This window comes from Platalea leucorodia (assembly GCF_965183815.1).
Source record: "Platalea leucorodia genome assembly, chromosome: 7".
NCBI lineage: Eukaryota > Metazoa > Chordata > Aves > Pelecaniformes > Threskiornithidae > Platalea > Platalea leucorodia.
The window spans coordinates 4,731,212-4,744,421 of NC_138829.1; the positions used below are offsets into that span (position 1 = coordinate 4,731,212).

Consider the following 13,210-nt stretch of genomic DNA (forward strand, 5'->3'; position numbering starts at 1 on the left):
AGCTTCCTCCTCTTTTTTGGGGGGGGGGGGGGGGGGGGGGATATTTTTCTTAGCAGGGGGAAGGGAGGGAGGGGGAATATTTGCCGCTCTCCTTGTGGTTATCACATCCTTCAAATTACTAAAAGAGGCTGGGATAATAGGTCTGGTGATTATATATAGGCACCATCTGCTCTGTGGCTGCTTCCTATCAAAGTGCAGTTAGGAGAGTGCAAGAAGGATATTTTCTCTCCAGCTATATTAAGACTCTGTTTCCATCTCGGCTCCAAAGCAAAGCTCTCTGCATGCAAATGGATCAAATGCGCTGTAATCAATGGCTCGGTTTTGGCAGCCTTGAAGCTGATTTTTTTTTTAAATTTTATTTCCCCCTCAACTTTGCTGTTCCCATTCGTTATGCAATTTTATTCGAGACTGGTTGCTCTGCATTCGATGTTTTCTTGTAACCATAGTCCCCCCGCGTTTGCTGAGCAATATAGTCTCGTGTTAGCCGGCGCAGAGATCTGTGTCATAACTCGAATGCAAGGCAATATCTGAGCAATCGGGAATGTTTTGGAGGATGATGAGGGCAGATTTTTAGGATGCATATGCTGTCGGTATGTAGAGGAGGTGGAAAGCTGAGCTGAGTTAATTTGCAGCAATAACGGGAGAGAATTGAATACATGTGTTACGATAGCAGCCGTGGCGATCCCATTGCTGTTGGGGAGCGTGGCGGAGCTCGGTATTTGGGGCAATACAGGGAATCATGAGGTGTCCCTGCTGGGCAGTGTCTTTTGCATCTTCTCATATGGGGAACTGGATACTGCACTTGCCCCTCGCTGGCCTCGGAGACCCAACAGGCTTTTCTGCTCTTCTGGAGCTGGTAAGATTTTGTTGTCTAGGAAGAAGAAGATAGAGGAGAAGGAATAAGACCTCACCAGCCCAGACGGAGGGTGCTCGGGACGGGGCGTGCGAGCCTCCGAGAGCTGGAGGCCAGAGGAAGCCGATAAGGCTGAAATGCAGAGGAATTTGTCTTGCGAAATCCAGGCCATGGTGCCTCCAAGAGAGGAGGACTAAATGGCTTTTTTGAATGAGTGAAAGTAGGTAAAAAGAGACGAGGGAGGAGAAAATCCCAAATAAGTCGGTGAGGATGGAAAAGGCTACAGTGCTGTAGCAAAGTCCTGTTTCTTTCCGTGTGAAATTTCCCTGATGATGGTTGGGTAATGACTGCACATCACATAAGACGCACGTTATCCTCCTGTATTTTGTCACCCCTAAAGGCGTGCTGTCTCCCTGCCCTCACTCCACAGATTTTTAATGACTCTTTAGGCATCATTGGATCCCAGTTTCTTGGGGCAATTCCAGAGGTTTCGCATTCACCCCTTCCACTCAACTGGCTTTAGACCCTTCTTTTCTTACTCCCAGTTTCCCACAGGTTGCATATTGCTACGTAAAGGATGTACGTCTTCTCGCTTGGCCTCCTGAAATCATTGTAAGTGATAGAGGGGTTTCTCCACCTGAAGTGTAACGAGTGGTAGACGCTGATGCTGTTGGCGGTCTCGGCAGGCAGATGCTCCTCAGACCAGGGGTCTTATTAGCAGCTGGTGGAGGCAGTGGGCAGCGCTGGCTGCTGCTTGAGCAGATGCTCTCGGACATCTCTTCTGGGTGGAAAAGGACCATAGGAAGGAGAGTTTCTGCATCCCAACGCTGTTTATCTGGCTTTATCTGTGAGCAGGGGAAGAATTTCCCCTGGGAGCTCATAGCAAAAAATCAGTGAATTCTGGGATAATTAAGGAGGCTTGATTCAGCACAGCAGTTGTTATTAACGGACCGGGATTCCCCAGGGGCGAACGCTGTTTCTTCTGTGGTTTGTGTATAAATGTATGAGGGAAACCACGTCTATTGGCCTGGAGCTCAGAGCGTTTAGGGCAGCGCCTTCTTGCAACGAGCCTCTAATCCTCCATCCCCAACACCGATTCCCACCTCCCGACGCGGACGCCGTTTCCTGCGTCCTTTTGTCTGCGAGTTAAATCGCGGTGGGGATTCACACCTGCTCTGTCTTGCTCCCATCTTGCCAGATGCTCTGGTGGGAAGCCCCACGCAAGGACCTCAAAAGCAGCTCCCGAGCTCCTGCTCCACGGCGAGACGAGCTGGGCTTCCTTCCAGAAACGCATCCCGTTGGATTGCCGAAGCCACCAAGAGCTGCGTTTACACATCTTTAGATGCAGCCCCGCTCCCGCTGCCACACAAATGAGTAAATAACAATAATAGCAATTCCTGCCGGAGCCAAACACTGGATCCACGTGTGCTCGTGCCACGCAGGGCCTCGCAAAACCCTCTGCGGTCAGCAGAGACGTCCCCTTCCCCAGCTGAGCCTGGATGGGGCCTCACATGCGCTGCTTGGAGAGAGCAGCAACAAACGGGTTATTGTTTCTCTGTCCAGTTTCTTGAACAGGAAACTGTGTTTAAAAACGTCATTTTTTAAAAAAAGTTCGCTTGACAGGCTTTTCTGCAGTCTATGCTTCTTCCTAATTTCTCTGCTTGAGGCAGCACTCTGCTTATATCTTTTTTTTCCTAATGCACACAACTGCCCAGTGGCTGCTTGCATTTAGGACCCTTGGTTTCAACCCCCATGGCTTATAGCAGCGCCTGATTCAGAAGCAAGGCCGTGGTTTATCCGGCACCGTACAAACACAGTTAAAATCACAGCCACAAAATGCAGGGAGAGAAAAAAAAAAAAAAAGGCACAAAGAAAAAGCTCCAAGGGTTAGGGGATGTTGAGCCGAAAAATGTTCCATCAGGTTCTGCTTCGGCCACGCTAGAGCTGCCTGCAGCAGCGTGGAGAGCGGGTGAATGAGGTGCCCAGGAAGGAGGCTGGGTGCCAGCCGGGCAGCGTGACCCACCGGCGGCTGTTTCCAAGGGTCCTCGGCACAAAAACGCTGGAAAAGCCGCGAGCGTTGGTCTGCCAGCGCGGAGGAGCCTTCCTGGAGGGGACGGTGCTTCGTGACCGGGGTAGCAAGGGGGAGGCGGAGGAAAGGACCAGGTTGAACTTGGCGAGGGGGATTGCGGGAGCTGCTCAGTATTCCCCCTCCGTGGGGGTGCCTCCGGGCTGCACAAGAGACAAGATTAAAAACATCCCAGCTTCCTACAGCAAATTGGGGTCAAGCTGCTGCTCCGGGTGCCTACAGACCAGAAAAGGAATTGTACATGATCAGGCACTGCCTGAGGATGCACCATAACCAGCTTTGCAGCCAAGAAGTGCCATTTTTAGACTAAAACCGAAAAAAAACCTCATCTCCCAAAGAATTCAGCATGCACCTTGCAGCACTTTTTCCTTTCTCCAGCCATAGGGAGGACATTATTCTGAATTGTAATCGCTGTATGGACTGTGCGCTGGTATAAAGGGTTGTGAGGTTGTTGGAAGAGTCCTCTGGGGGTCAGGGACCCGGTGGGGACCGTGCAGCGGCGGAGGGCAGACGGGGACCGGAGACGGTCTGAACGTGCCTCTGTACCCAGCAGTGGGTCTGGCTCTTGGAAATGCTCACATCAGCCCTGCGTGCGTCTTCTCAAGGACTTTTGCAGCGCTTTAAGCCAGGTTTAGTGAAGGGTGCGCGGGGCAGCAGGAAAGCAAGCGCCTCGTCGGCCGTCGCACGCTGCTTGGAGGAAGGTCTGCCTGCAGAGCCCAGTTCCTTGGCTCTAATTACAGGAATGGGTGGCTTTTTCCTTCTCAGGCTGAAAAATTGGCCCAAAACCCTGAGAAACCACAACACAAATGTCTGACGCTGTTCCACATGGTCTTCAGTGAACAAAAACCCTCTTGAATTTAGCCCTTGCCTACCAAAATAGGCAGCACCACTTTGAAAAGGAAGAGAGAGAAAAAAAAATCCAAAACTCAGGGCTTCACAGGGAAAGCACTTGCAGCCTCAGAATTTCTCTAGGCATGTTGCTGTGCCTGCCAGCCCAGCCAGTGTTTGGTCCCTGATAAAGCCGGTTTTGCCGGGGGAGGTGGTGGCCCCGCAGGGATGCTCCTCGCTGCTCCATCCCTGCGGCAACGTGGTCCGCATCTGCCTCCTGCGATGGGGACCCCTGCACACCGGGACAGTTGTATCGTCGCCATCACTCCTTCTCCATCCTCTTAATTTTTTTCCATTGGGAATATTAAGCTGAGCTTGGTTTGAAGCCTGAGAGTGCTTCAGCAACACCTTATACATCTCAGCACTGTTGGCTCAAGGTTATCTGTCACGTTTTTCCCTAGGATGCAAAACATCCCAAGCTCATCTCAAAGGCATTATATTTAGCAGCATCTGCTGGGTTGCAGCTGACCCCGATCTGGAGGCCACGAGGAGCTTTTTTGCTAGGAAACACTGTCTGGCCTGGGCTGAGCACAACCCCTACGGCCATTCAGAGCCGCGGTGGTGGAGCAAAGAGGCGATACCAGCCCACTTATCACGGGGAGGACCGTGATCCGCTCTGGCCCCCGTCCCATCGGATACGCGGGTGGAAGGAGCAGGACCAGGCAGTGCCTTTGCAGAGTGGATCCCTGGGGAGCGGATGGCTCTCGCACCGCCTGAGTGAGCCTGCGGCGGGCAGGAAAACACTTCTAAACCAGAAGTGGGGCACGCTTGCAAGTTGTAGGGGATCCGTGTGCCAGCGTGGCTTGCACTTCGGAGCGGTGGTTTCCTCTCTTTGTTCATCCGGCTCGCACCGCTGCGGTGCTCAGAAAGGCAGGCGTGCCTCTGGCAGCCTCCTGGAAGCTTATCTTACCCTAGAAGAATATATTAGATTTCCTTTTTAAATTAAAGCTTAATATTTTTGTAATAAAAAAAAAAAAAAAAGAGGCTTGAGGCTAAGGTTATAAACTCACACTTGGTTTTCTCCTGCTGAAGTTAAAGCACACGTGGACCATTTATTTTAGCAAGAGACTGAATAAGTGACTTGTCCCAGCTCGGCCGTCGGCAGCCCTGGGTTCACCTTGGGCCATCCAAAAACCACACAGGATTGTCAAAAGCAGGGAAGGACCTACACTAAACTGACACTTTGAAAATCGTGAAATAGGTCCTCTTATTTCAAGAAACTAAGGACATGAGGACAAGCAGCAGCATTGATAAATACGCACATTTATTAATTCCCTTTCTGAGGGTTACAAATTAAAAGAGGGAGAGGTGTGTGCTCGCCAGGCGGGTGCCGTCCTGGGATTCGCAGCATTTTTAAGCCTGAGTGCTGATGGAAACTGGTAAGAGGAATTGCAAGAAACCATGCTGCTCACCAGTGTCTGTTACAGCCCGAAAGGCTTAAGCAGAGCCTAAAGTTAGGCCAGTGCTAAGAGCTCTTAAATAATCTGTCTGGTACCAAGAGTAGCTGGGGTGGCTTCAAAGAGCTGGTGACTTTTCTGCTTGGAGCATCCTTTGCAGAGGAATTATCCCTACTGCATCTCATGAGATGGTGTGAATTGACTCATAGTTCAGTAAAAATGCTTGCGGTTTGGTAAAACGTGGTCTGTCGGACTCTGGCCTTGCGTTATCTCAGGGAAAGAAGTGGAACTAATTTTTATATGTTGCACTGGATGATTTCTAATTGTTCCTGGCCATCCTGCGGAGTTCATTATTTCTCCTCCAGCCGACACTGGCTTCTAATTAGGGGACGTAAAATTAAGATGGAAGAGCAGCAGTTTGCAAGGGTATTGCTGCTCAGGAAGGAATCTGGGCTGGATTTAAGCCAAAAATACCCTCTTGTTTGCAAGATTTTGGTGGGGAGAGGATGGCTTAAACGCTGCAGGGTATCAGCTGCTGCATACACCCCGTAAGAGGGAGCACTAACGGAGCAGCCCTTTGCCTCCTAAAAGGGGGCAATTAGCTCCTGTCCTCCTTGCCCATTCCCCTGCACCTCTCATTCATTCAAAGGGCACAAATATTTCCTAAACCAGAGGTTTTCCTACAACAGCTTTGGGGTGGCTTCTCCCCCCGGCCATGCAACCGTGGCGGGGGGCAGCAGGCACGGAAGGGGCTCTGGGCTGTGCCGCTGCGATGCTCAGCCCCGGTGATGCATTTCAACTGATTTATCGCTTTTGTCCTGTATTTCCCCCCATTTTTTCTTTTTAATGCTAAATATTTTTCTCCTGGGAGGGTGATGTGATGTTTCCAGGGCCCCCTTACGGTGCTGCTTTTGGGGTACAATTGCAAAGCCAAGATCTGAAATAGCTTGGCCAAGACCTTCTTAATTCCATTTATTTCCCCATCAGGATGCACCACAACTTTAGGAACCGTAACGCTGCTCTGAAGACAGTCCCAGGTCCTCATTGACATCCTTTCCTGCCGGGAGTCTTCTGGAAGATGTTTCTGTAGTTACTTAATGGGAAGGGAACAAATTCTTCACCATAAGCCATTCCCTTGCTTCCCTGCGCAGCGTGGTGTTAGTGTTATGTGCTGGTAGAAGAAAACGCTTTCAGAAATAGGAACAATTTAGACATTGCAGAAATCCACAGGCTTTTGGCCTCATCCGTCAGCTGTGTGTGGCACCAGCTGCTTTTTACAGGTGCTTAATAAATGCAAACGAGCTCTGGCGTTTTTCTCTCCCCTCCTTTTATAACCCCGCTACTTGCTCATTTTCATTCCGCTTCTGGTCAGCAGAGATGGCTTTGATGGTACGTTTTCCCCCAGGCTTTAGCTGGGAATTAAACCTGGCTTAACTTTTACAGCATGGTACACCTGGCTGGGGGTTTTCCACCAAGACTCGTTTCTATTTGGAAATAAGATGTGGAGGAGCCGTGAGTGGTTTTGATGAACTCCTACCAAGGCAAAAAAGGGGGTTAGGGAGCTTTAGTGCTTTGGTGCTTTAGGAGGAAAAGCAACAAGAATGATGAATTTCCCCCAGGTTTTGTACGGAGTTAAGAAATTTGATTTTGAAAGACAAATTGAAAAGTCTTTGCTTCAGTTTCATATGGGCTGGAAGGTCATTTCAACCCCTCTGCCCTCAGATTTCCCCGGAGCGGAAAATCTGCTTTTCATTTCGTCTGCCCTGCAATGATGCTTACAGCCGCTAATTCTGAGAAATTAGTGTCTTTCTGCAGAATTTGCGCTCGTCTCTAGAAATGAGTCCTAGTTAACCGCCCAGTGCAGGTGTTTTGTTAGCCATCGCGATGTGAACCCCACATCTGTACCCAGGGGCACGTTGCAAGTAGCAGCGTTGGCTTGGGTTTGATGCAGACCAGAAGAGCCCTTCTCGTAGCGCTGGATCCAGAATTTGTCACGGTTATCCCAGCGGCTGATGAGACACGAGTCGGCTGAGCCACGGCTAAATCCAGAGATTTTTTTGGTCTCAGTTATCAGGAAACAGCCCCCATGAAGTTCAACTGATTTCATTGAGAGTAACTGCAATAAAACATTAAACAAGTATTTTACATCCTAAATCTGTACATTAAAATACTTTAACTGTATTTATGGTTTAACCAACAGTTTAGTGACTTTGTGACTGATGGAATTGGAATTCTGTTAAACCAACAGACCAATCTTTTCATATATTTTTCATTACAGGAAACAAAGATAGTTTGTCCATATCCGTCTTTTCCTCTAAATACCATGTATTTCCCCTACTAACCAACAGACCTGAGAAGAAGATTTCTAAATCTTTAAGGAGGTAACTAAAAATGAATGAGACAGTATAGAAGAAGAGCAGTAAAAAATTGGAGACCTTTCAGTAAAAATTGTATTTAAAAATCTATTCAGGTTGTGACACTTCTACCAATAGTGCCAGAAAATCTAAGATTTGGGGTTTTAATACTTTAGCATACATAAGACATATTTCTCTACTTGACTGAAAGGCAAGTAAATACCCACCCGTCGTAAAGCCTTTCTTGAGAAATAACTCCAAATCACAGGAGCTGGTGTATCGCTCTTTTCCTAGTGGTGTTAAAACCATTAAAAACAAATTTAACTTGGTGGTATTAAAATTTCAGCCAGGAAATAGAAGCACATGGAAAAACAAATCCAAAGCTTTCCAAAGGTGATTTTTTGAGAGGACTCAGCTTCACCTCTTTGTCGTGGGTGTATTTTCACCAGTGCTTTGGGTGTTTGTTTTGCAGAGGGTTAAGAGGCGTGCGCTTGGAAGCGCACCTGATGGGTGGCTGAGCCGGGATGCTCGGCTGAGCCCAAGATCCTGGGAGGGCTCCAGAAGGCTTAGCCATTTCTATGGATGATAAGTACCTCCACGATGACGTCAGGCAGATGTGTAAATGCTCGTGCTTCGGGGCGTAAGCCAAGTCCTGACCCAAAGGGAGAGACAGAGAAGCTTCCCCTGGGTCTGCGTGAGGACATTCCCATCCTGGGGATTTTTATGCCTTTCCCAGAAAGATACGGGTCCGGATGATTTTAGCGGGGCGAGTTTCATGGCCTCAGTGTAGTCGCTTAAAAATTTCCATTACCCCTGCAACAGCAGCGGTGCCTTCCCTGCAAGGGAGACGACCGCCCGGGCTCCGGGGTTGATGAGAGGCAGCAGCCAAGCACCCAGCACAGTCCCGTGCTCAGGTTTGCTGTCGGTACGTGACTCCGCACGGGGAAAACCTCCAGAGCTGCTTCATTTTTTCTTTTTTTTCCCCTAGAGATGCAATCCACGCAACACCTTTCCTTAAGCAACTCAACATAGCTCATGTAACCCCATCTCCTTGCAGGTACTCCCATCCCCTTTGCTTCCTGGGAGGCAAAGCTGAGAACCCAGGGTAGGGTTCAGGTAGCCGCGGGCACCACGAAGCCATCAGCGAGGCACCGTGGCCAACCACCACGCATTTTATGATTTCATTGAATTTTTTTTTCGGGGGACTCTGCTGCATCCCGGGCCGCGAGGGGGGAATAACCTCTTTGATTTTATTTTTTTTTCAGTTCTCTCAGGCCAGACACACCACAGCCCTTTGAAACGCTCTGTGTCCCTTACCCCACCCATGAATGTGCCAAACCAACCTCTAGGACATGGATGGATGTCTCATGAGGACTTACGAGCTAGAGGACCCCAGTGCATCCCTTCCGATCATGCCCCCCTGTCTCCACAAAGCAGTGTAGCCTCTTCGGGAAGTGGTGGGAGTGAACATTTAGAAGATCAGCCTTCCGCTCGTAACACATTCCAGGAGGAAGGGAGTGGGATGAAAGGTGAGTGAAAAACCAGACGCCTTCCCCCCCCTCCAGCACCCAGAGGCAGGAGGGGAAAAGCCGTTTTCCCGGCAGCGCGGGGCTCGGTTGGCGGTTTTGGGCAAGAGTTCTTGTAACCAAATGGGGCCTTCCAGCGTTTCTTCCCGGCTTAGGAATTTAGGTTTAGGGCAATACGTTAGGTTTTCTTTTAAGCAGCGGCTGGTCCTGATCTCATGTCTTACAGTTGGGTGCCCGTGGGCTGGTTATGCCCCAAAATCATGCAAGATGCCAGCTTTCCAAAAAGCTGGATTTTTTCCATAGCCTGTGGCTTTTGGCTGCGAGTGGTGCTCTTTTATCTTTCCTTTTTTTTTTTTTTTATTATGGTGAAATATAGCTTAGCATAGGTTTAGCAAGCCACCTGTGATTTACCATTGCAGTGTTTGGTACCCACCAAGTATTTGGGGAGGTTTTGGTTTAGGATACTTGTTTGCAGTGAATTTATCCTGTGTGTTTTAGTTGTTTTTCCCATTACACCTGCATTCCACACAGACTCTTAGCGATAAATACATGTGATCCTGTTGGTAAACAAGGCAGAAACGAAACCCTGTTGCTGCAGTTAAAGATGGAGAGTAAACTTCAGGCTGTAGAAGAATAAATAGATAAAAACTGGGCAAACACATAGACTATATATTCCAGTGAACAGACAAAATGACTGAAAATGAACCTGCAGCTATCAGAGACTGATTTAAACAACTGCAGTTTTCATTAATGCAAAGCATCTCTGTTGTGTAAAGACTGACGATGTAACAGAATAAGGAAACAATCATATTTTCTAAGTACTCACAAGGTCTGATTTTATTCTAATTACAGACAAATCTAGATACGTATAAATCTCTGTAACGTGGAATTGTGTTTGACTTGGCACTGTGTGACTTTGATGTGCATGAAATAAATGCATGAAAAACCCCTTGACGGTTCCCCCGTGGGATGGATGCCGGGGGCTCAGCCCGCTCCCTGGCTGCGCTTTGCACCGTCGCGTTGCTCTGGGGTGAGGGCGGTGGGCTGTAGATGTGACAGGAGAGTTTTCTGAGCGTGATGGCCTCGCAGAGCCGGGCTTTGCTTCTCAAGTGGCTCCGCTTGCTAACGAACACCTAATCGGGTAGCGCAGCCAGGGAGGCAGGCAGGCTCGGAGGGATCACCGTGAGCATGTTGAAGACTAAGCTGCCATCAACATGAAGGGTCTCTAAGGCTTTCCATGCCTTCTGACAGATCCTGCAGTCTGTCAGATCAAGGAGACCCTTTTCAGGAGCTGGTGGGGCAGAGGGGTCTATTTAATATTACGTTTATCCAGGTTGCTGCTGATGGGACTGGGGAGGAGACCGCGGGGAGCTTGGCTCCCTGTGATCCACAGCTGCAGCTCCGGGACCTGCGTGGGTAGAAACTCTCCAGTGCAATGCAATCGATCCGTATGGCCAAATCTGCAAAACCCAAAGGTGCTATTGCCCAGGCTGTCTACGAGCAATAATCAATTAAATAAACTCCACATATTAAGACAGCCCGTTGCTGCTGCACGCGGCCCTGCCAGGGGAGACGGCTGCCCTTCCTCGGGCCATCCCTTCCCGAGCATCCTCCTTCTTTGGAGGAAGGTTTGCAAACACCCAAACCTGATTCCCCCCATTGCTGAGTCAGCCGGTTTGCTTTTGTCCCGCTGTCCGGGGACGTGCGAAACAGATGTCTACAGCCTCTGGTGTCGACGACTGTCGCGTCCTCCCCCCTCCGCTGTATTTTCTTCAGACTGAACCAATCCAGTTTTTTCCCAGATGGTGTTTTCTAAACTTGGGGTTGTTCTTGCTTCTCTCCGCTGGGTTTCTTCCAGAAAGTCCGTATTTTATTGAAGGTGCGTTGCCCAAAACTGGACTCGGGAGCCGAACAGAGACTTGCTCGCCATACAGACAGCGTTCCTGTGGCTGTATAGCTCATCATCCTCAGATCACACATCCCCGCGGGCTGCGTAAGACCCGTTGTATCCCCACAGCTTTCCCGCAAAAAACAGTACTGCCCGTTCCCTGCTCTCACTTCGTGCCGTTTCTTGTTCCTACAGAAGCGCACAACTTTTTGTGCATTTTTATTGGGTTGCATCTTATTTCATCCAGACCGGTTGCTCGGTTTGCCAAGTCCCTTCTCTGAATTACAGCCACGTCTCCCCGAGCGCCTGCAGGCTCCTGTGGCTTGGTGTCACCCGCATCTCCGCTCAGCTTGCTCCTTCTTTAACACCCTCCACGGCATCCAGGAGGGTCGTGGGGAAACCGGACCCGCGACAGACCACCGTCCGATGAGGCTTAGCAGTTCATCTCCCCTAATGTCACCTATTTCTCTCCATCCATCTTCACGCTGAAGGAAAAGTGCCCTTTGGCTCTTTCCCCAGCCCCTGGCTTCTCCAGGGGAAGACGCGGACGCTTCCTTCCCTGTGGAGCCTGTCCATCTGTCTGTCCTTCCCTTCCCAGGGCACAGCTTGGGGCGCACCGGGAGGAGGGTTCGGGTAGAGCTGGGGGTTTCTGCCGTGAGTACGTCCATGGCTTAGCATGGTGTGCCATAAGGGCACTTCTGAAGACATCCTATGTATATATTGGCCTGTATATATATATATATATATATGGCAGGGAAATTGTTTTCCTTCTAAATTTCCATGCCAGCACCCAGATAGACGTGTGCTGGCCGAACTGCGGCGTTTAATACACGTAGGGGACGATGTATGTGAGCAGCATGGAAGTCCTCATTTTGCTACTCACATCAGACGCAGTGTTTTTGACAGCCGTGCCATGACTTTGCAATTAGCTGCTGGTAATCGGTGATTAACGAATAGCTCCGTGGGCGGGCGGCTCACTGCTCCGTGGGGAGCGTTAGGGAGTTTGGCTTTCCAAGGACCGTGAAATTGCCTTAGATGACCTTGCATCTCCTGGTTGTCTCTTCCCAGTGAGAAGGGGGAAAGCCCCACCACCATCCCTCCGTGTGCTGGGCTGGCTCCTTCTCCCCACCCCGCTCCCGCGATTGCCGTCCCTGCTGGCAACGGGGCTCTGGAACCGTCTTAGCTCCCCAAAATTAGGAGGTGGTCCAGGGAGGTTGATGCAAAGGGAAAGAAGAGCTGCTTCTGCACTCTGACCCTCTGCAAAGGTTAAAGATAGGTTTTCTGCAGGGTTTAATGTCTATATGAAGTTACATCTCTCTTCTGAAAGTATCCCCGTTGGCTTTACCAGCGGCACGGACGTGCGCCAAAGACAGATGTCCCCAGGGGACACGGGATCAGGTAGGCTTCTAATGTGTCATCACTAAAATGGCGTGATTTTGTGTTAAAATGATGTTGAGATTCAAGCCTGCCAGTCCCATGCTGGAAACAGAGGGCTTTCTGCTAATAGCTTTTAATTTTTTTAAACAGAAGATAGGTTTAAGAGGCCTCCGGCAGCAGGTTTTAGGACTTTTGCATGTCGGTACTTTTGGAAAATGGCAAAGTTCAGCCCATCCGTACTTGGTAACTGCTTTGCCCCCATCTTTGGTGTGGGGTTGATCTCCTTCTGTGCAGCATTTGAGGAATTTCATTGAAACGCGAATCCTGATGTGTGTCAGAGGACGGAGAGCGCGAGCAAAACGCATCATTTTGGGGCTGTTTGCATCCTCTGCTTGGATGCAAGTGGGGTTTGGGGTCAGCTGTGGCAGCGGGCAGCAGGAGACTGCTGGCAGGTGTAGGAATTGCCTACCAGAGTCCTTCCTGCCCTGTCCCCTCCAGCGACAAGGCGTTGGTTCGGGAAGAGGTCTGTGACGATCCTTAACTTGCATCTGGCAGTCAGCAGTGTGGGGCTTTCTGGACAGAGACCACTCCTACCACGGGATGTCCCAGCAGTGGGACTGTCCTCCTCGTGTCATCTCATCCCTTTCCGAAGCAAATCTGGCCTCACACTTTGCAGTCGGATCAACCTAGAAAACCTTTGAGGTTGGCTATGTTAATGAAGGTTATTGGACTTGGCCACGAAGGTTGTCCTCATGCTGGCCTCGGGGATGGTGAGCAGAACGCCAGCCCCCACAGCAGCCCCAGCCTGGCAGCAGAAGCATATAGTGGATAGAAATCCCTC

At 49.9% G+C, this 13,210-nt stretch overlaps 1 protein-coding gene across 4 annotated transcripts in view; it reads left to right on the plus strand.

Moving 5' to 3' along the window:
- SAMD4A (sterile alpha motif domain containing 4A) overlaps positions 1-13,210 on the plus strand; it is a gene marked incomplete at its 5' end in the record, with an annotated part of 103,731 nt that overhangs the window by 74,221 nt on the left and 16,300 nt on the right. For 2 of the 4 annotated variants that reach the window (XM_082316614.1, XM_082316613.1), the window contains one exon: positions 8,844-9,107. The exons of the other annotated variants lie outside the window; for them this stretch is intronic. In XM_082316614.1, coding sequence (XP_082172740.1) covers positions 8,844-9,107 — 264 coding nt within the window. The remainder of the gene's footprint in view (positions 1-8,843; positions 9,108-13,210) is intronic. 4 annotated transcript variants of the gene reach the window in all.